This window comes from Pseudorca crassidens, chromosome 5 (assembly GCF_039906515.1).
Source record: "Pseudorca crassidens isolate mPseCra1 chromosome 5, mPseCra1.hap1, whole genome shotgun sequence".
NCBI lineage: Eukaryota > Metazoa > Chordata > Mammalia > Artiodactyla > Delphinidae > Pseudorca > Pseudorca crassidens.
In genome coordinates this window covers 142,432,376-142,453,832 of record NC_090300.1, presented here as the reverse complement: position 1 = coordinate 142,453,832, position 21,457 = coordinate 142,432,376, and the positions used below count along the sequence as shown (strand labels likewise).

The 21,457-nt window shown below is 44.0% G+C and overlaps 1 protein-coding gene across 8 annotated transcripts in view; it reads left to right on the top strand.

Annotated features, from left to right (window-relative positions):
* ERG (ETS transcription factor ERG) overlaps positions 1-18,434 on the top strand; it is a 280,009-nt gene extending 261,575 nt beyond the window's left edge. For all 8 annotated transcript variants that reach the window (XM_067739501.1, XM_067739500.1, XM_067739494.1 and 5 more), the window contains 4 exons: positions 7,616-7,684; positions 8,400-8,456; positions 9,140-9,187; positions 16,514-18,434. In XM_067739501.1, coding sequence (XP_067595602.1) covers positions 7,616-7,684; positions 8,400-8,456; positions 9,140-9,187; positions 16,514-17,034 — 695 coding nt within the window. In that variant the 3' untranslated portion in view covers positions 17,035-18,434. The remainder of the gene's footprint in view (positions 1-7,615; positions 7,685-8,399; positions 8,457-9,139; positions 9,188-16,513) is intronic.
* The last annotated feature ends 3,023 nt before the right edge of the window (positions 18,435-21,457 follow it).

The window sequence follows — 21,457 nt, the reverse complement described above, 5'->3', positions numbered from 1 at the left end:
GAGCCTCCTGAGTGCCAGCCATGGGGGTGCAGCAGAGAACAAGCCCACAGGCACACAGCCTAAAGCTCTAGATGTTTCTAGATGTAAAGCCATCTAGAGCCAGAAACAGACTCGCACACATATACATTTAACCTACGGGCTAGGTACCTAGAGCTGGAGAGACAGATATGGATGTTTAACCTAAAGCACTGATTGTATAGTAGAGGCAACACCTCTAACGACAGAGGCTGTGGGAACAGGAAGGGAAAGGAATTCATCCCTCCACGAACGGGGGAAGGAAGCGTTGCAGAGGAAGGACCATATGCCAGAGGAGGATTAGGTGTTGCCAGGTGGAGAAGGAGAGGGTGACATTGGGCAAGCATGGCTCAAACATCTGTCCCCTCGCTGGGATGTACAACCCCATGAGCTGGATGATACATGCCAGCCTCACAGCTGAGGAAGCGTGATTAGAGCTGTGGGATGGCTTTTCCCTATTCACTCGTGGATCTAGAAGTCACGTCTTCTTAGACCCAAGCTGATGCTCTTGGATGTCTGTCACGTGTCCAGGCTGCCCAAGTCCTAGTTTGAACTGGTCCCAGGCACTAAGCTTGGCGCTGCTGTTTCTTCCCAGTGAAAAAGACGGGGGGGGGGGGGCAGTGAGCTGAATAACCTGGGTGAAGATGCTTCTGGGAGTTTTTCTCGCCCCGACACAGCCCTGGTACTGTGACTTCAGGCTGGCGATTTTCTGTCCCCTAACCTCATGAAGTTCCTCCTGGGAAGCATAGTGGAAAGCCTTGGCGATAGTGCTTAGTTACCTCTGACACAGGCCATTTGATCATGGACAAGACCCAGGGTCTGGAGTGAACTAGATTGACCCTAAAGAAACCCGCCGTGGGTACTGAGAAAGGACAATGAAAGTACATGTGTCACGCTAGCTCTAGGCATTCCTGAGTTTACTGCCAGTAAATGGTCCCTTGGGAGGACATGGGAAGTGTAGGAAAATCACCATGATTTTGTGAGTGTTCGAAAGAAGTTTCCATACGTACTCACAAAAGTCAAAGCTATCTGTGAAACATTTGGCCATGGGTTGCGTATTTGTTTGTTTATTTGAAGCAATTTCATGGATGCCTCTGAGTTGCAAAAGCCAGGGATTGTGAGCTGGTGTCAGGGCTGTGTGGCCGCATGAGTTCGTTCAGCACGATGGTCGGAGCAGCCAGTCAGCTGCCTGTTGCTTCCTAGACGGAACAATGGGTCCTGGAGCTCCTTTGCTCCCTATTTGAGGATATGGTGGATTTGGAAGATATGGCGCGTCCAGGTGTCAGAGAGGAGAGTGGCCGGGAGGTCTCTGGCTGGGACACCCCTCTGTGCTTCAGCCCAGGGGGAGACAAGGGTGGCAAACACTAATCCACCTAGCAAAGCCCTGATGATGCTCTTTTCTTGGGTCTGTCATTCGAGTGTGACTTGGAAGAAACTTGATTTGTACCAAAATACGTGTTTTGGTGATTGCTGCTGTGATTCTGAAAGGAGATACAAATATTAGTGTCTGAGCTACAAAGAACTGAAAGTCAGAGTGAATGAGCCAGAGAACGGTTTGCTGTCAGCCAGACTGAGGGATTCAAACTTGGAGAACAGACTTGTTTGTATACCTTGGGTGGACCAGTGATCAGCCTTGCAGGAACAGTCTTGTGAGTGTGAAAGCTTATAACGGTGCAGTTGGAGAAGTTTGTGACGGCTCAGGGGGGATGGGTGTTGTACATCATTGGGGGAGGGGTCACTGGGAATCTGACCGTATCCCTTTGGTTGGTGGGTATCTGACTGCTTTCGAAAGAACTGGTTGCTGACTTTCCTTGGGAGAGGTCCTTGGGTCCTTGGGGACAGAGACCTGAGTTCCCATTCCCCTGCACTCTTGGTTTACTGTGTCCATCCATTTCTCTAATCCCACATCCACGGAGACAGAGGACTCCTTCCTCCCACCTGTGTCATCCTGCTGAGTCCAACTTCCCAGTGTCCCCTCCCCACTTCCTTCCTTTCCTTCCTCCTCAAGTAACCACCCCCGTCTACCTTTTCTTCTTGTCATGGCCCAGCTTCGCAAAAAGATCATTTATTCCAGAGTCCCCTTACTGCCTGCCCTGTCCAATTACTGGGTCTTTTCAGTCCCCCCCCCCACAATTGTCCGGGACTGTTCAGTGACCTTACAGGATAACACGTGATGGACAATATACTCTTTCGTTCATGCCTCAATCCCCTCTCTGCCTGTGCTTGTTCCTATTAATTTTATCCAGATTTTCCTGATTCAAAATGCACCCTCTTTCACGATCCCTTTGTTGAATTAGCATTTAGATGAGTCTCTCCTCTCCTCTTAGAAAGTGCTAGCACATAGGCAGATCCATTTACGTTCTTTTTTTATGATCGAATTTCATGGTGTCGCATGTGTTTCTTGGGTAGTCAGTTATTATGACCAGAAGCCCTTTCCCCATCTCCCCTGTAAACACCCTCCTTCTTTGCTGAACACATGCTTTTTTTGGGGCCATGGCCCCTTGAGGCCTCAAGTGACATAAACAGAGACAGGTCTGACTTAGAGAAACTTGCAAGCTGGTTTTGGACCTCATGATGTGAACCCTGCCTGGCGTCCTAGGAGCAGTGTATGTGAAAGCTCTGGTGTGTGCCCAGGACGATCTGTAACCCCATCCTCCCCTCCTCCGTCACCATGGTAATCCATGCACCATGATACCCATCTAGGATTTTATCGAAGGAGACTGGAGACTTGGGTCAGCAAGTGCAGCCTCGACTTTCCCTTTTCAGCTGGCTCTCCTCAAGGGTTTCTCGGAATCTGCAATGATTCCTCCTTTGGAGTTTGCAGCTCAGTGCCATTCAGCATCTCCAGTCATAGCAAGATGACGCAGCCAGTGCACTGTGTCCTCAGTTAAGTAAAGCCTGTATCACAGCAAATGGCTGAAAATGCATTCTTGGCTTTGCCCTAACTATACTCTAACCACAGATCTGTACATCTGTACGCCTAGTTGAAAAGGGAAGGCACAATGCCCCCAGCTCTCCCTGTCTTTGACAGAGGAGTTTAGAAGACCCTAGGGAGAGCTAGAGGAAGACAAGAGAGAGTGATTTAATCATGTCAGTCGGCTTTGACCCTGAAAATTCCTTGCATTAAATAGGGGTTTATAGATTGGTTTAGGCCAATAGCTCTCGGTCTTTGTCTTTGCCATTAGCATCTAAGTTCATTGAGAGTGGCAAAATTCAACCTTTCACATCCAGTGCAACCAGGGACCTCCAGAGTTACTTTGTACATGTGGCATGGATCCCCAGCATGAGGATAAGCTCTCCCATGATCCAAGTTCTGGTCCTTTAAAAAAATAAAGTGGTGGGTAGATGTCAAGAGGGCTAGTGGGCTGTTCTTCAGTAATCTTGATGAAAGGAGAATATAAAACTTGGTGAACTTAATCCCGCACGAAGGGCAGCAGGGATGCTTGCTTACATCATTGATGTCTAGGGAAGGGAGTGGTTGGGGGAAGGAGTCTCATTCAGAATCAGGAACGGATCTTGACTCCCCGGAAATAAACAAAGGTGCTGGGGTGGAGGGGGCCAACACCAGTCAAACTCCCTATTTGTAGTTTTCATGGTGTTTGGTCTAGATCACGGCATATAGCATACTTCTTTGGTAACCCTCAGCTGCCTGTGAAATGGCTTTTATAAAGTTGTTTTAAAACACTGTCTGTTACAGAAAAAAAATAGCAGAACCCATGCCAGAAAGCAGCTGTCCCTGACACAGGACCTTCTGCCAAGTCTAAGAGTTAATGACCTTGAAGATTAAAGTTGAAGAGAAATGGAGAGTGGATTGAAATGACCACCAAAAATGCAATGTATACTGTGTTCTTCCTAGAAGTCTTATGATCTACTCTCCGTAAGAGGCAAATAGCAAATGTACACAGAGTAATAATTTTTCAAGGAGCCAAAAAGCAGAACTGCTCAAAACTGGCTCTGCTTTGAGGTGTTGTAGCTGCTGACAAGGTCACTGAGATGATTGTCTCCCATCTCAGCAAGCCTTAGTTCAACACCCCCCAATGTCACATCCCACAGGAGGGGGGCTTGGTGCCCATGGCCTGTGATCTGTAGCTGATAAGAGAACACTGGAGCAGAATTTCATGAACAAAAACAAAAGCCCACTTATCTTCCATGGCAATATGTTCATGAACACATTAATCATTGTTCATATAAACATCTCCAGTTCTTGGCAAAAAATCAGACTTGGAGTTGTTTAGGGCCTGACGGATTTTCAAGGGAGGATGAGACACGGTTACACACTCAAAGAAGGACTTTATGAATTAAGAGTTTCAGAATATTTTCATATTAGTAGTTTGGTGTTTAATTTCTTCCAGTCACATTTCATGGGCAAAAAGTAGTAGCAGACTAACTACTGACACTTGCTATTAATTCCATTTCTAATGTTTCAGGTGAAAGCATTCAATCTAGAACTCTTTCCACACATTTATTTGTGTTAACACACTCAGATAGCATTTCTGAAATCCTTATCTGTAGGAACACAGATTTTTAGAAAAGAATAGTGGAAATTGTCTAGAACAGGCTTTCTCAAACTTCAGTGTACACCCAAGTTAAATGGGACCATGTTAAAATACAGATTCTTTTTATAATTGAAGTATAGTTGTTTTACAATATCATGTTAGTTTCAGATGTACAGCAAAATGATTCCGTTTTATATATACATATAAAACTGTGTGTGTATATATATATATATATATATATATATATATACACATGTATATATATATTTTTTCTTTTTCAGATTCTTTACTCTTACAGGTTATTACAAAATATTGAGTATAGTTCCCCGTGCTATACAGTAGGTCCTTGTTGGTTATCTATTTTATTTATAGTAGTGAGCATATGTTAATCCCAAACTCCTAATTTATCCCTCCCCCCCTTTAGTAACCATAAGTTTGTTTTCTGTGTTTGTTTTATATATAAGCTCATTTGTATCATTTTTTTGTTTTCTGTTTTGTATATAAGCTCATTTGTATCGGTTTTTTTTAGATCCCACATATAAGTGATATCATATGATATTTGTCTTTCTCTGTCTGCCTTACTTCACTTCGTATGATAATCTCCAGGTCCATCCATGTTGCTGCAAATGGCATTATTTCATTCTTTTTTATGTCTGAGTAATATTCCATTGTGTATATGTACCACATCTTCTTTATCCATTCCTCTGTTGATGGACATTTAGGTTGCTTCCATGTCTTGGCTATTGTAAACAGTGCTGCAATGAACAGTGGGGTGCCTGTATCTTTTCTAATTATGGTTTTCTTCAGATATATGCCCAGGAGTGTGATTGCAGGATCATATGGTAGTTCTATTTTATTTTATTTTTTACCAGAATCTGGTAAAATGCAGATTCTGATTCAATAGATCTAGAGTGAGGTTCTGCATTTCTAACGAGCTTCCAGACATTGCCGATACAGCTGGTCTGCGGAGAAACAAGGACCCAGAACATATTTCTGGATTCTCTTGCTTTTTCATTTGGTAGACAGAAGCCCCATGTTGATATGGCTGTCTGCTCCTAAAGTAGGGGAGATGCTGTTACAGTTGCCCTGCTAGTAGATTTTTCTTTCTGAGACAATTCTCAAATTGAAACTCTGCCTAACCATTTTCTAGACAAAATGCAACTAGATGAGAATCTGTGTGCAAATGCTCCCAGCGACTTAAGTTGAAATTTAGTTGTAAATTGATAGCGACTGCAGATTTAATTCCCACGTGTAACCTCAACACCAGAAAAGTGAGAATCTGAGGAACTGGGTGGGAAACGCTTACAGTCCAAAAATACAGAAATGCCAGTAGAGAGGGAGTGGTGAGCAATAGGAGAGTTTCAAAAGAAAAATTATCGAATTCAACCAAAGCTCTGGAGGGTAGGATTTCACGGACCACACTAGTCGAGATGCTTGTAGCCAAACAGACCAAATAAATTAAGGCAATTCTGCATTGGATTTCACGTTGCATTTCATTGCTGTTCTCTCTGGGATATGAAACTAGGAAGAGACATGTCTTCTGCAACACAGTCAACAAGCTTTTTCAAGATTGACCCACCAAACTGCCAATTTTAAACAAAGTTTAAAATCTCTCCAAGTGAGATTTTATAGTCATCTCCAGGTGACTGGCAGCAGAACACCTGCTGAAGTACCTGGCTATGGCTTTCAGCTGGCCCAGAATGACACATGGCATTGGACCGAGACCCGTCAATCCAAGTTGTAGTTTTGAAATGGTTCTGTAATAAAATTGCGTGTAGTTGGCCACCCCACTCCCCAGCTTTATGTAGGCACAGTTAGTAAGAGCATGCATAATAACGTTTCTGGAATATATTTGTAAAGGAAACTTGAAATGACATAGAGTCATAATCATTAATAGAACTTGCACTGAGGATGCAGAAGTATAATTATTAAATTTGCATATGCAAAGTGTGATGAAGTTTTATGGGACAAATAGCAATACATTATAAATACAAAAAAAATCATTGGCATATACTTCAGCTCTACGGCATTGCCAATGTTTTGCGGGGGCAGTACTATTTCAGTCTTACAGTTCGTTTTAGAGAAATTCTAAATTCATTTAGTGAAGGAGAAAGAGTAGACATTTGCGTAGGAAAATAACTAGACCCACCTAAATGGGAGGGAAGTCCAAAAGGGAGGGGCTATCTGTATGCGTATGGATGGTTCATTCTGTTGTGCAGTGGAGGCTAACACAACATCATAAAGCAACCATACTCTGATAAAAATTAATTTTAATAAAAAAAGAAAAATAACTAGACCCTTAAGACTGGTTTAATATAAGTGGATGAGGGGTGGCTGAGAGAGGCATCTGGCAAGTAAGAGAAGGCAGTGCTCGTTTCCAAGGAAGAAGAAAAGGGAGGAACGTGAACGTCATTCGGTGGATCTAGTGGGATGGTTCATTCTGTTGTGCAGTGGAGGCTAACACAACATCATAAAGCAACCATACTCTGATAAAAATTAATTTTAATAAAAAAAGAAAAATAACTAGACCCTTAAGACTGGTTTAATATAAGTGGATGAGGGGTGGCTGAGAGAGGCATCTGGCAAGTAAGAGAAGGCAGTGCTCGTTTCCAAGGAAGAAGAAAAGGGAGGAACGTGAACGTCATTCGGTGGATCTAGTGTGAGACCTCAAGTAGGAAATCGGTTGATTCATCCACGTTGTAGGCTGTGTCTCAGACAGGTCATGAAGCTAATAAAGGGGTGATGGACTTATGTCAATTCCAGCGGGAAGCAGGAAAAATTAGATTGTAAGAAACTTTTGATATGGTCTTGACCTAGGATTGCAGGAAATTACCTTAGAAGAGTCAGCCAGCTCCTAGAGAATCCATCCATGGGAGTTTTCAGATTAATGGGTGTGCAACTGTTAGATCAATAAAAGATACAAAGTTATCATTTGTAAATAAAACCCAAATCTTGTGGAATCCAGGTTGAATATTACTTTGGATAACTGGGTTTTCTTGCACAATATTGATTCTAATAAACACAAAACAAAAAAAAAAAGCACACAAGGTAGCTGTTATCAAGTTACATCATTGATCTTTTAGTCAATTTATTTATCTTTACAGATTTACCTTACGAACCACCCAGGAGATCAGCCTGGACCAGTCACGGCCACCCCACCCCCCAGTCGAAAGGTACAGTGTTGGTTCCCACTGCCTTGAATCCTCACATCACAAGGCAGTGGGTAACTCTTGATGCAGTAAATGATAATTTCTGTAGCCAAACTATGCTTTTTCAACATACATTTGTCCCTTTGGCAACAAAGCGCAACTGATCTTTAAATGCAATGATTCTTTCTCTATTGGCATTATACCTATTTCTATAACAAGAAGAAGTGAATGATGTAATGAATGATGTAATGCATTTCTAGACAAATGCATGTCTCATAGGATGCTTGAGTACAGATTAAATACTGGGTGATTTCCTAATCTTGGCCATGTTTATAGTATTCCTTACTTTATATTTTCCTGGTGGTTTCCCTTTATCTTTTTATTTTAGAGTTGATTCATTTTAATCTGTTTTGTAAACCATCTCAAATTTTTTTTAGTTTTGCAAAAAGTGGGGTAAAAATAAATTTTTAAAATAAGTATATTTAAAAATAAATACTTATTTAAAAATAAGTATTTTAAAAATAATAATAAATTTTTAAAAAGTGCCCTCGTTTTGCTACCACATTTACATTTGGTTTCATTAGAAAGGAAATTTTTTTCTTACCATGTTTCTTGTTATAAGAGTAAGGCTATTATGTTAATAACTAAGGTAAATGATGGAATGATGATACAACAGCATCAAAGTCTGGTAGCAAATACAAGTTATAACTAATTGTCTCTTTGTTTTTTGGATTTTCAGCTGCTCAGCCATCTCCTTCCACAGTGCCCAAAACTGAAGACCAGCGTCCTCAGCTAGGTATGTTTCACAGAGCATCTTGGTGGCCATAAAAGAAGAAACAGGTTTAGCAGCCTCTTTCTAAAATGTGTCACTTTCTAAGTTAAACTAATGTTCCTTCGTCTTCTTTAGGACTGCTCCGTATGTAAACCAGGGACTAAATTATCAGTCTACTCAACTGGGAATGACTTGAGATTTTGCTAAAACATTTCCAAAACCTGTGCAATAAATATGGAAAAAACATGCTGCATGCCCACAGGCAGCTTCTTTGCGGCCTAGCAGTTCTTTGATTTTCACCTTCCAGGTCACATACAGCAACATCAGCGTGTGTGCCAAGTCCAGTGCGGAAACACAGTGGCAGGATGCTGCCGCCCGTGTGCTGAGCGTCACGGCCCACACGGCCCTGGCAGAATACATCTGCCCTGTTTAAATCCTGGGATGGAGAGGGCGCTGGGCTAGGTGTTGGGAACCCTGGGCCAAATCTGAGCTTGGCCACCAGCTAGGAGACCTTTACTGAGAAGCATCACTCAGACCCATGTGACATCTTTTCTAATACAGGAAGTGGTGCTGGGGGACTTTGGCGTGGGGGACATTTTCAGCTCTGAGATCTGGAAACACCAGTGGGTCAGCATTATTCCTGGAGCTGCATCCTACCTGCTCACAACTATGTCTTTGGGATCTGACTTCTTTTCTTTTTGCTGTAGATCCTTATCAGATTCTTGGACCCACGAGTAGCCGCCTTGCAAATCCAGGTGAGATACTGCTGACGATTTTGCTCTTATAAAGTTATCTTTTAGGCAGTAGCTATTTTGAAACCGCACTTGTATAGACAAGAAATCCCTTCCACTGAGCAAGCTGAAGTTGTAGGTCTCGCTGGACTATTTGCCTAAGTGGAAAAAACTGGGTCGGGTTATACATTAAGATGTAGCTTCCGCAAAGAGCATCATTACCTAATCCAAACTGTATCTGTTTCCTAGGGCTGCTCTAACAAGGTACCACAGACTGGGGGTTTAGACATCGACATTTATTGTCTCCTAGTTCTAGAGGACAGAAGTCCAAAATCAAGTGGTCAGGGTTATTTCCCTCTGTGGACCATGAAAGAAGGATCTATTCCAGACCTCTCTCCTTGGCTTATAGCTGCCATCTTCTGCCTGTATCTCTTTACCTCTATATGTGTCTGTGTCCAGATTTCCCTTTTTCTAAGGACACCAGTCATATTGGATTAGAGCCCCCTCAAATGATATTACTTTAACTTGATTACTTCTCTGAAGACCCTATTTCCAAATAGCGTCACATGCTGAGGTACTGGGCAAGTCCAACATATGAATTTGGGGGGAGGGCCACAATTCAACCCATCACACTAGCAGATAAAATAATATCTTAAAAAAAAAAGAACCATAATGACAACCACAAGACTTCAAATCTAGGATCATCTTCAATGAATGGTCTATTTCTGAACTCAGGTGCCAGGAGAAAGTACAGATTCTTAATTGGCCCATTTGTAACCTGTCCCTTGCCAAGGATTGTCACCTGTCATCACGCTTCAGTGCCAACCAAATTGTTTGATGTGTTTGTATTCAGATCAGAACCAGCTGTGCTGGCATCCACTTCAGAAATTCACAGCATATGCTGCATATTCTCAACAGCAAATTCAGATGCCAAGATGTCATAGGAGTATTGCAAATACAAGCTGGAATGTATATTTTCTATACATTGAGGCCAAAATGGGGTTAGAAATGGGAAAATTTAGGTTCAATCAGTGTACATCCCCACAGGGAATCTATACTTTTGAAAACATAAAATATCATCATTATTTGGCATCCACATCTTTGACATTAAATTTTGATTAATGTTAACTAATTCAGCAAATATTTTTTAAGCAGCTTAGAAGTGAGAAGGGTCTGTTTTGTTTATTGCTCTACCCCTTGGGCCTAGACCGGGTGCTAAATAATTATTGGTTGAATAAATGAATGCAAGGAGTAACAAGATACCATCCTGGACCCTCAAGGAGCTTCCATTCCTGTGGAGAAATGGACACAGGTTCACCCCAGCATCCACCTGGTGGCCACGTCTCCGGGGTCTTGGTCCGTCCTCCTGCCTATGCTCAGCTTTCTATTTGCAACTGCCTTTATAACCATTCACATAAAAACGATTGCTATGTTTTGAGATGATTATTATTAGTCAGGCTTCAGGAAGACTGATCTGGCAGCAATGTTCAGGATAGATTAGAAAGGGGAACAGGACGGAAGCTGGAACACGCTGGGGAAGTTAATACAATAATGTGAAATAACAATTCAATAGCTTTCCCCCCACCCCTCCCCCATATCATGCCTGGGCAAATGTCTGTCTCAGAACAGCCCTGGGAGGTCATTATCTTCGTCCTACGGAAAAGGAATCAGAGGTCCAGACAAATTAGGTAACTTCTCCTGGGTCACACAGCCCATAAGAAGGGAGGCCAGGTTTGAACCGTGACTTTCTGTCTCCAAAATCTGCTTTTATTGATATTTTCTGGCTCTCCACTGCCACTGAGTGAGCCTGGAAGAGGGAGGTCTTGGAGAATGAGGACCAAGAGAATAGAAAGAAAGGATTTCCTTTCAGTTTAACAACTGTTTCAATGCTTGGGATGAGGCTGAGGTCAGGGATGAAGAGGAGGAACATGTCAAACTGCACCAAACAAAACCAAACCGACCCTTTCACCCACACAGATTGGTGAAGTGAAATATAAGTCTGTGCCCATGTTGTTGCAGTTCAAAGGTGTGGCTTGGTTGGTGCCTTGGGGCCAAAGAGAGTTGCTGGCCCCTAAGCAGAGGGCTTAGTGTCTATTCACGCTGTTCCCAGCAGCCTGGGGTTGCCCACGGAGGGTAGAGGGACCTGGGACCGAGCAAGGAGGAGACTGCAGACCCATCACTGGCCTGGGAAAATGTCTTGGTACCTAAGAGGTCCGCGACACTGGCGTCGTAAGCAAAGACTGTGCCCATTGGGCCTGGGGAAAGTGGCAACATCCAACTTTTGACTCAAAGATAAAGATTTCTTTTACTTCGTTTATAATGAATTAGGCCTTCTCTCCATCTCTCCTTAGGCTGTGTGTCAGTTACTTTCATGTGGCCTTTCCCCCTAAAACCAGAATGTCTTATCATTCTATTAATGAGAATGCTTCTTCCTGTTTGATTCTAGTTTCCCAGTCTCTGATAAATAAATCCTTCACCACTTTAAACTGCTGCCTCTCCTCTTTTCACAATGCAAACGTTTTTTAAACCATTTTAAATGGAAAGATGACATCATATAGTATGAATGCACGAGATGATAACAGCGTCGCAACATCTCTATCCAAAATATGCATTTGGGGTGCACTTTGGACCGTATTTCTTCTGCTGAGAAGAGTGTGTCCCTGCATTATTATGTCCTGGATCAGATATTAGCGACATAGCCCCTTTATGTCCCGTCAGGATGGCTGACCATTTAATGTGGCTTCTATGATGAACAGAAATTGCCTTTCCACGGAAGAGCTTTCCTGGGAGCAGGAGTTCAGTAGCTCCCTCGGTGCTCCCTGGATAGTCGCTAATGGTGGGCATGAAAGTGTAACCTGCTTCATGCGGAACCAGAGACCAGTTTTAGGGATGTTTTTCCATTGGTTAGGAGGTGGGAGTGTCCAGTCTTCTACTGGGAACCCACCAAGCTCCAGGCCCAGGGAAGGACTGGAGGAGACTGCAGAGGTGTGTGCAGAAACCAGGCGCAAGAGCAGTGTTGTTGTGCAGTGATTTAGCCCCAGATTCTAGGCGAATCTGGGTTCCAACCCTTGCTGACCTTGGGCAAGATAAGTCACTCTACCTCTTTGGGCTCTAATTCCTCACCCCTACAATGGGCTATCACATGATGCTGGGGGGAGGGGGATTAAATAAACACGTGGAAAATGTTCAGAATGATGCCTGGTACCAGTCAGCATTCAGTGATGCTGGCCAGCCCTGAGAATACCACCATTCCCAGCTTTTGCCTGGCCAGCATGGGGTTTTTGGGGGGAAGGTGGTGGTTTTCCTTTGGCATCTCCTGGCTCTAGGCAAGGGATGTACCTTTCTTTTTTTTTTTTTTTTTTTGGCGGTACGTGGGCGGACGTCTCACTGTTGTGGCCTCTCCCGTTGCGGAGCACAGGCTCCGGACACGCAGGCTCAGCGGCCATGGCTCACGGGCCCAGCCGCTCCGCGGCATATGGGATCTTCCCGGACTGGAGCACGAACCCGCGTCCCCTACATCGGCAGGCGGACTCTCAACCACTGCACCACCAGGGAAGCCCAGGATGTACCTTTCTTTAAGTCCTGGTTTCCAGCTCAAATCATGATAAGAGCACTTCTGTACCGAATTCACCCTCATAGTGATCCTGCAAGATGGTACTACCATCTTGATAGTATTACCATCACCTGCATTTTGCAGACAAGGACACTGAGGCACAGAGAGCCAGGTGAGCAGAGCCAGGATTCAGCTGCGACAGTGCCAACTCCAAAGGGGTGCTTCCGGCCACCATACTGTCCTGCCCCTCCCACCCCCGCAACAAGCCCTGTCTGAGCCACAGACAAAGCCTTCCGTCTGAGACACATGCCTGCTGCCTGAATCCCGATGCGCTGGGGGGTCCAGGCTGTGCACGTGGGATTTTCTGTAGCACCTCCAGCTACTGTAGAAAGTAGCCCAAGTGATTGCCACTGTGGTGGTTGCTGCTTTAAAGACCCTCTCTGCTTTATTTACGGCTCTGTTCCTCCATCAGCTGGCTGCTGAGTGCCCTGCTTGGGGACACCCCTCCTACTTGACCCACAGCTGCTGACTCACCCCCAGCTGTGCTTTTCTCTGTGGTTTATAAACCGTTTAGATGTTTTGCCCTTTTTTGCTCAGGCTGTACCTCTTCACTAGTATGTTTCTCTTCTTTTCTTTTAATTGCATTTGGAGAACACTTTCTTCCCCAGAATTAAAGGATTGCCTTCTGTCTTCTTTGAAGCCACGCCCCATGCCCCTTCACCCCACTGGACTCTCCTGTAGGTGGGCAGCCGACATCTTTGGGTCCCCCCACCTCCCGGTCCTGCCTTTTTAGTTAATTACCTTGGACAAAACTAGGGCAAAAGTAGCTACTCCTTACTGATGTTCCAAAGGTGGTTATCAGGATAGAGAGAGAAAATAGATACGAAGAGTTTTTCTGAAGAAGGTAATTCTTGAGGTGCAGGTGGTGAGGCTGTTTGGGTGCAAGGTCCGGTCTTATAAGAGCATCTCCCTTTACTTGTTGGTTTGGCCAGTGGAATACCCAAGCCACACTCAGGCTTCCAAATCTTAGGCATTCGTGTTCTGGAATCCCTATTCTATATTCTAAAATGCACCTTCAGTGCACAGTAAGTGTTATTGTTTCGACAGTAAACGAAGAATTTAATAAATTGCTTTTGAAATTCGTGGCCACAAGTAACTCGTTTAATTTACCACTGACTATAACTTCTCAGCAAACATTGTGCCCCCTTGAGGATTCTCGAACAGCGAGAAAACCTGCTGTAGACTGTGAACGCAGTGGATTTTGTTATATTAAATTTAACAAGTAATGAGCTTGACATAATGTTACATTTTATAACATCTACTTAAACATTAATTGATTTGCATTTATGGTTTTGTTCTCAGGTTCGGAAGCTGATGAGTTTTGTTTACAGGTGTCTTATTCCCATAGACTCTTGAAATGCTCAGAGGCCCGAGCACTGTGTACAAGGGCTGATGGGTAAAATCGTCTAGGGAGAAATTCGTCATCCATCCTTTGAACTTTGAGTTTCTAGCCATGAATTTAGTTCCCTGACTTACTAGTTCTTCAGAAACAGGAGAGATGGGAAAACACTTTTGTACACTGGTTCTCTCCTATACATGTTTATAAAAGAAGTGGGTGAGGGACAAATTCCCAAGAGGCAATACCAAGGTTTGAATAGATACCAAGTATAAGTTTGACTGTTTAGGAAGATCTGTGTATTTATACAAAATCTGTGGGATTGTTCTCTGTATGGGAGGAGGTTGACAGTGAATATTTATTTTCAAACAACTCTATGTGTTTATATTGAAACATATGTTACACTGTTAAATCAAAAATCTATGTCTTTCCCTATTCCCAGGTCATATATGGAATTTTTTTTCAAGTAGTAATCCTTTGGTTACAATATATATACTAAAACCATATGGTTTTCTCAAACTATTCTTTGTATTTTTTAAATGCATATTAATGAAATGTTGGGGGCAAGAAAACTTGATTGAGAACAGTTTGAATATGTGGTCCCGAAAAAGCAAAGGCTTCCATTGCGATGAACTACAAGCTGTTAATACATTTCAAATGTGTTGCTAGACTGAAAATGCTAATTTTCCAGAACAAATTCAGAAAAGGCTGACCTTTCTCATGATGCTGTTGTACGGATAAAGTCACAAACATATCCATTTCCATGTAGCCAACATGGAAACAAAGATTTATGAGTTGGACAATTTATCTAGTGAGCTAGTGGGGAGGATTTAGAGAAAACACATCTATAATTGAGTTTTACATTTCATCAATTCCCTGAATAGTCAACAGTTCCTTTAATGATTTTATCATTATCTACTGATATTTATTGATAGTATAATACAAGATAATCTTTTTGGTAATAAGCCCAAGGCAGTGCTTGGGAGTTTGGGAGGAAAGACCTGCCTCATGTGTCCATTTTCAAAGCTTCTAAAATCTGCTTAAAGCATCTTAGCTTCTCCTGGTACTCAGGATCAGATATTCCCGGTACTTCGCCTCTCCTGGTACTCCTGGTATGACTGTTGATATTTGCATGTTTCTCTCTTTTAGGGAGCCATCAATCATCTTAAAGTATTGTAGCATAGAGTCTAGAATGGTGTGCCTGGATTTTTCTCTGAATTTAATAAAACCAAAAAGCCACATCTATAGGTCTCCAATGGGATCAAGAGGGTTCTGTGTCCACCCAGTCAAATGAGGTCTCATTGACTCTGTTGGAAGCCCCAAGAGGGCTTGCAATCACTCATTGTTACAGTTTTTTCTTTTGGAAACTCTGCTTAACACAATTGGCATTGCAACGCAGGGACAACACATGGATTTCCGTTAAGATGCATTTGCCTAAATACTGGAAATGGGTGATCTGGTTTGAAACAGAGCCAGCTTTTTTCTAAACTTCCTCATTTTGAGTGGGTTAATTCTGTTCTAGGAAAAGTTTTGACAGAATGGCTTTCTGCATGCCAGCCAAATGTTATGTTAGAAATAACGGTGTTTACTTCCATTCTCGATTTTTTTTCCATAAACTTTTTGAAGTTTATTTCCTAAATCTGACTTTTATTATTTTACTTGACCTAGCCAATATAAATGGTATTAAGTCATTATTGCCAGCCACATAAAAGCACTTTCTGCCTCGCAAAAGAGGAAAAGTAAGCCCTTCCACCCCCAAAACACAACGTTGACTTGGCTATTCTTCTAAGGAAGTCAGAAATGGATGGAACAAACCTGAACTCTGACCTCTAGGAACTCTTTGCATTTCCAGGAAGGACCTGGATCTTTAGATCAGCCTGGTAGTCACCAAGGATCATCATCTTAGGTCAGCTTCCTTAGACACAGAGCTTGGGCTAAGGATACTTGTGCAAGTGATTAATTAAGGGTATTTCTCAGGAGAGAGGGAGTGAGGACGCAGGATTGGACCGGGGAAAGTGAAGGAAGCTTGTGGACTTCGCTGGAGCCCTGCTTTTGTCTGATCCCATGCGGAGCCCGGGGCATGGCCAGCATCACAGAATTGGTCCCTCTTCGAGGCAAGGGGGCCGGCCTCTGGTACCCTGTGTCAGTCCATCAGGCTGTGGGCTACCTGGGGGTGGATGAAATAGCGCCTCTTCAGCCAAGGGCAGTTCTCTGGAGACAAGCAGGGGGATCTGGGGGACAAGAGCAGCCAATACCCCAGCCGCTGACGGATGGGCGCACAGCCTGGTAAAGGAAGTCTGGGTGGGACGCCACAGCCCCCTCTTCTGTCGTTGAAGAAAGGACCCCTTTAGCTCAGATCCTGTTCTCACTGGGGTTTTCTTGTCTTTTCCGACCTCATCAGGGAGCGGGCAGATCCAGCTGTGGCAGTTTCTCCTGGAGCTCCTGTCAGACAGCTCGAACTCCAACTGCATCACCTGGGAAGGCACCAACGGGGAGTTCAAGATGACAGATCCAGATGAGGTGGCCCGGCGCTGGGGAGAACGGAAAAGCAAACCCAACATGAACTATGATAAACTCAGCCGGGCCCTCCGTTACTACTATGATAAAAACATCATGACCAAAGTCCACGGGAAGCGCTATGCCTACAAGTTTGACTTCCACGGGATCGCCCAGGCCCTGCAGCCCCACCCTCCAGAGTCCTCCCTGTACAAGTACCCCTCGGACCTCCCTTACATGGGCTCCTATCACACCCACCCACAGAAGATGAACTTTGTGGCCCCCCACCCTCCAGCCCTCCCCGTGACATCGTCCAGTTTTTTTGCTGCCCCAAACCCATACTGGAATTCACCAACAGGAGGGATCTACCCTAACACTAGGCTCCCAGCCAGCCATATGCCTTCGCATCTGGGCACTTACTACTAAAGACCCGAGAGAGGCCTTTCCCAGCAACATGCAACCGCCAACCAATTGCCACAAGCTCTATCGGAGACCATGAATCAGAAGTGCCTCAAGAGGAATGAAAAAGCTTGACTGGGGCTGAGGGGGAGGAAGCCGGGGAAGAGATCCAGAGACTCTCAGTGGGAGGGAATTACTAAAATATTACTACAGAGATAAAGAGGATGCTACAAGTGTAATGTACGTGGACAGATCATCTGTGGACCAACCTTGTGAAAGGCATTGTAAGTAGAAGCATGAAGTCATGAGGACAAAGTGCCAAAGAAAATGTTCTGAAGAAGTATGTAAACCTTAGAGGAGCCTTTGGGATCCTGTTCATGCATTAAACTGGGATTAAACTCAAGCAATAGAGATAACACAGTCTGGACCTAACATGCCATTTCTAATGTCATTTGAAGGAAAAAAAAAAAACTACCTGTATTTAAAAAGAGAAACATATCAACACAGAAAAAAAAGAAAACAGACTGTGGCCCATCGATAGACATTGATAGGGAACTCATCAGCACTTGCAGTTTTGGGCGAAATCAGATTCATTCCATTTGATGGAGAGCGGTCAGCTCTCTCCAACTGTGAAGACAACCCAAAGCTTCCAACTCCTTTATGATAGGACAGGAGCTCTGAGCCGAAGGGAGGGACTGAGAATGTGTCTGGAGGGTAAGCGTGTGGGTGTAGACAGATGAGGCGGGAGAGGAAGAAGCAGAAGAGGAGGCAAGGACTGGGAAAGAAACTTCTCGAGCAGTAAAGACTGGACTTAGGACGGTGTCGGTCCTGCAGAGAATTGAGTCATGGAGACTTGCGGTTCCATACGGTCAGTGTTGTACCAAATCCAGTGTTACGAGGAAGGACACAGCGTCACGGAGGCAGGGCAAGTAGTAGAATTCAGAAACAAAGTCGTGCATCTCTCTTTTTGTTTGTTTATCAAAAGAAAAATTGTAACTGGAATTGTCTGATATTTAAAAGAAACATTCAGGACCTCATCCTTAGGTGAGGGCCCTGCTCTCCACAGGGTCAGGTAAGAGCTAGCCTTCTGGGCTACTGCGATCCGAAATCACCTAGGCATCGGGGTGAGGCGGGCTCCAGGTTTCCTTTTGAGTCGCGAACGCTGTGCGTTTGTCAGAATGAAGTATACAAGTCAATGGTTTTTTTTTTTTTCTTTTTATATAATAATTATATAACTTATGCATTTATACACTACGAGTTGATCTCGGCCAGCCAAAGATACACGACAAAAGGGACAATCAATGATCTAATGTGGCCTTGAACTTTAACTCTGTATGCTTAATGTTTACAATATGAAGTTATTAGTTCTTAGAATGCAGAATGTATGTAATAAAATAAGCTTGGCCTAGCATGGCAAATCAGATTTACACAGGAGTCTGCAATTGCACTTTTTTAGTGACTAAAGTTGCCTTTTAGAAACTTGTGCTGCAAGGGGTGGGTTTTGTGTTAGAATTCTCCTTTGTCCAGGAACTCGTGCAAGGGAGAGCCAAGCAAATGCCATGCTTGGCACGCAAACAGTGATGACCTCTCCGGGGCCTTGTTGCCAGCTGGACCCGTCCGGAGCAGAAGGACTGAAGGTTTTCACCTGGGAGCCTCCAGAGTTAGACCCAGAGTGGAGAGAGGCCTCTAAGCTGGGGTTGTAATTGAGAAATTCCAGATCCGCACCTAGTCACGAATCACCCTTAATTCCTGCTATAAAGCATTCATTGGATGGCAAACAAGCTATTGCTCTCAATGTAAACTGTATTATTGTTGGTAAATAAAGCATCAGAGATCGCAGCAATGTCTCACTTTAACGAGACAAGGGACAGCTTCAAAATTTGCCATTTGGCTTCTCCATCAGAGGCTCTCATCGGGTAGACTGTGACCTTGACCTTCCCACACCAGGATAATCTGGGTACCCTGGTTTGGGATTCACCAACCCTGAGCCTGACAGATGATCAGACACTGTTTATTTCTCTGATCCAAAGTCAATTCCCCTTGACATCCTTTCTCTCCTATGTGCCACAAAGGATGCCGGCCTTGGCCAAGGTGAAGGCAGCTCGGGAGTGGGGTGCAAGGCCCTGTGAGAGGGGGTGAGCCTGGGCAGCTCCCTAGCCTGAGTCAGTTTCTGAACTGGCCCATCTCCTCGCTGTTTGGGGGCTTGTTTTGCACTCTGTAATCCTCTTGCGATGATTAAATGACGTTGCCAAACCTCTGGGCTCTGGATCCCTTGGCAGTGGTCTCTAAAGCTGGTAGGATCCGATTACCAAAGCTGCAGACACTCGGCATTACTTGGATTAAAAGAAGTCCAACTCTCCATCAATTACAGCAGCTTGGGAAGGGCCCGCAAAGTGCCTGTATCTCCTTAGGGAAGACATAAATAAGTAAAAGCATAAACGCTGGCAGCTGCGGTGACCCACACTGTGTTAATGGGAAAGATCAGTCATTTTTATTTTGCAATGCAAAGTTGAAGCACACCTACATTCTGCATATAAACAGACATTTACTCGGATAATCACTCAGTTCCCCTCTTTCAGGATTGTATCATGAACAAAGTAATAAAAACAAGGCGTAATTCTCATTTTCAATTTTAACAGCTGCTTTCAGTTAGGGTCCCACCTCCCCCTGCCATCCAGATTATTAGCAAACTTTATGACAAGCATGAGCAATGGGGATTATTTTGGATAACGTGATAATGCTGAGTTCTCCCAAATAAATAATTATTCAGTTATATCTTAAAATAACGTTCACTCTCTGCTCCTGCAGAATCGAATTCCAGAGCAGTCTCCAGTTCGTATTCATAGTGGCATCAAGAACCTTTTCCTCTCTGCTTTTCCCATCTCTCGGTTTGCCCTGATGTACACTCAAGATCCCTGCAGAATCTCCCTTCTGCTGGCAAGAGATGGGCCCTCTTCTTGTTTTAAATAGTCTTTTGGAATTTGTACATGGTGGAATCTCTGCGGATTCCCAAATCTCAGTCAAGACTTCATTTTTGCTCCCAGTTTGATGTCCTTGCTATGTCTCAGAGGGGTTCATGATGAAGCAACTTGTCAGGACTGGTGCAGGTAGAGGACTTTCTGCTCCTCCAAAGCACCTCTTCGCTGCTGCAGTCCCTGCCACCTGGGAACAAGGGTCTGGAGGGGCATGCCATGGATGCAAGATGCTGCAGGGACCACTGACACCTGGGATGTGGGGCGGTGATGGCAAATAGGGAAAACATGGAGATCCCACAAGCCCTCCCGGATTGACCTGTAACCTATGGTTAAAGAAAAGAGCATCATGTTTATTGGTCTTCCATCATCCCACCCAAATAGAAGTTCTTGGATGACTACTTGGAGAATGAAAAAGATTTTGGACTGCTCAAAGGTATATCACATTCCATTCCTTCTTTTTATCTTAACCTTGGTTTAAAAAAATCTTGGTGAAATGTTTTCATGTCAAATGGGGAAAAGATTGGCTATAGAAATCAAATATTAAAAATAACTGGAACCTCTTCATCTATCATAGAGCAGTGGTGCTCAAAGTGGGGTCCCAGGGCCAGCAGCAGCCTCACCTGGGAACTTGTTAAATATGCAAATTCTCAGGCCCCACCCCAGACCTGCTGAATTGGAAACCCTGGAGGGTGGGGCTTAGCCATCAGATCTAACACACCTTACAGGTGATTTGGAAGCATGTTGCAGTTTGCGAACCACTGCAGCAGAGGAAAAGATAATCTTTGTGTGTGGAATATTCAGTGTGAAATCTCCATCCCATAACATTTTCTTCTGTGGCCATATGAAAATCAACCATCAGGGAAGCCAGTTTACTCTGGAAGTGTCATCCTGAGTTCTGCTCCCTCTGAACAGCCCTCCTCCCTACTGTTAACTCGCCTACATGTGTATTAGTTATCTACTGCTGACTAACAAATTACCGCAAACTCAGCAGTTTGAAACAACACACATCTATTATCTTACAGTTTCTGTGGGTCAGGAGTGCAGGCACAACTTAGCTGGGTCTTCTGTTCAGGGTCTCTCCAGGCTGAAATCAAGGAATCAGCCAGGAGTGTGATTTTCTCTGAGGATGGGGTCCTTTTCCGAGCTCACTGGTTGTTGGCAGAATTTAGTTCCTTGTGGTTGTAGGACTGAAGTGCTATTTCCTTACTGGCCATCACCAGGGACCACTCTCAAGTCTTAGAAGCCACTTGAGGTCCTTGCTGTGTGGCCCTCTCAACAACAAGGAAGTTGCTTCTTCAAGGCCAGCAGGAGAACCTCTCTCATTTCAAATTTCTCTGACTTCTTTTAAGTGCTCACCTGACTAGGTCAGGCCCATCCAGGAGAATCTCCTTTTTTATTAACTCAAGGTCTGCTGATTGGGGGCCTTATTTATATCTACAAGATTCCTTTTGCCGTAGAATGTAACCTAATCATGG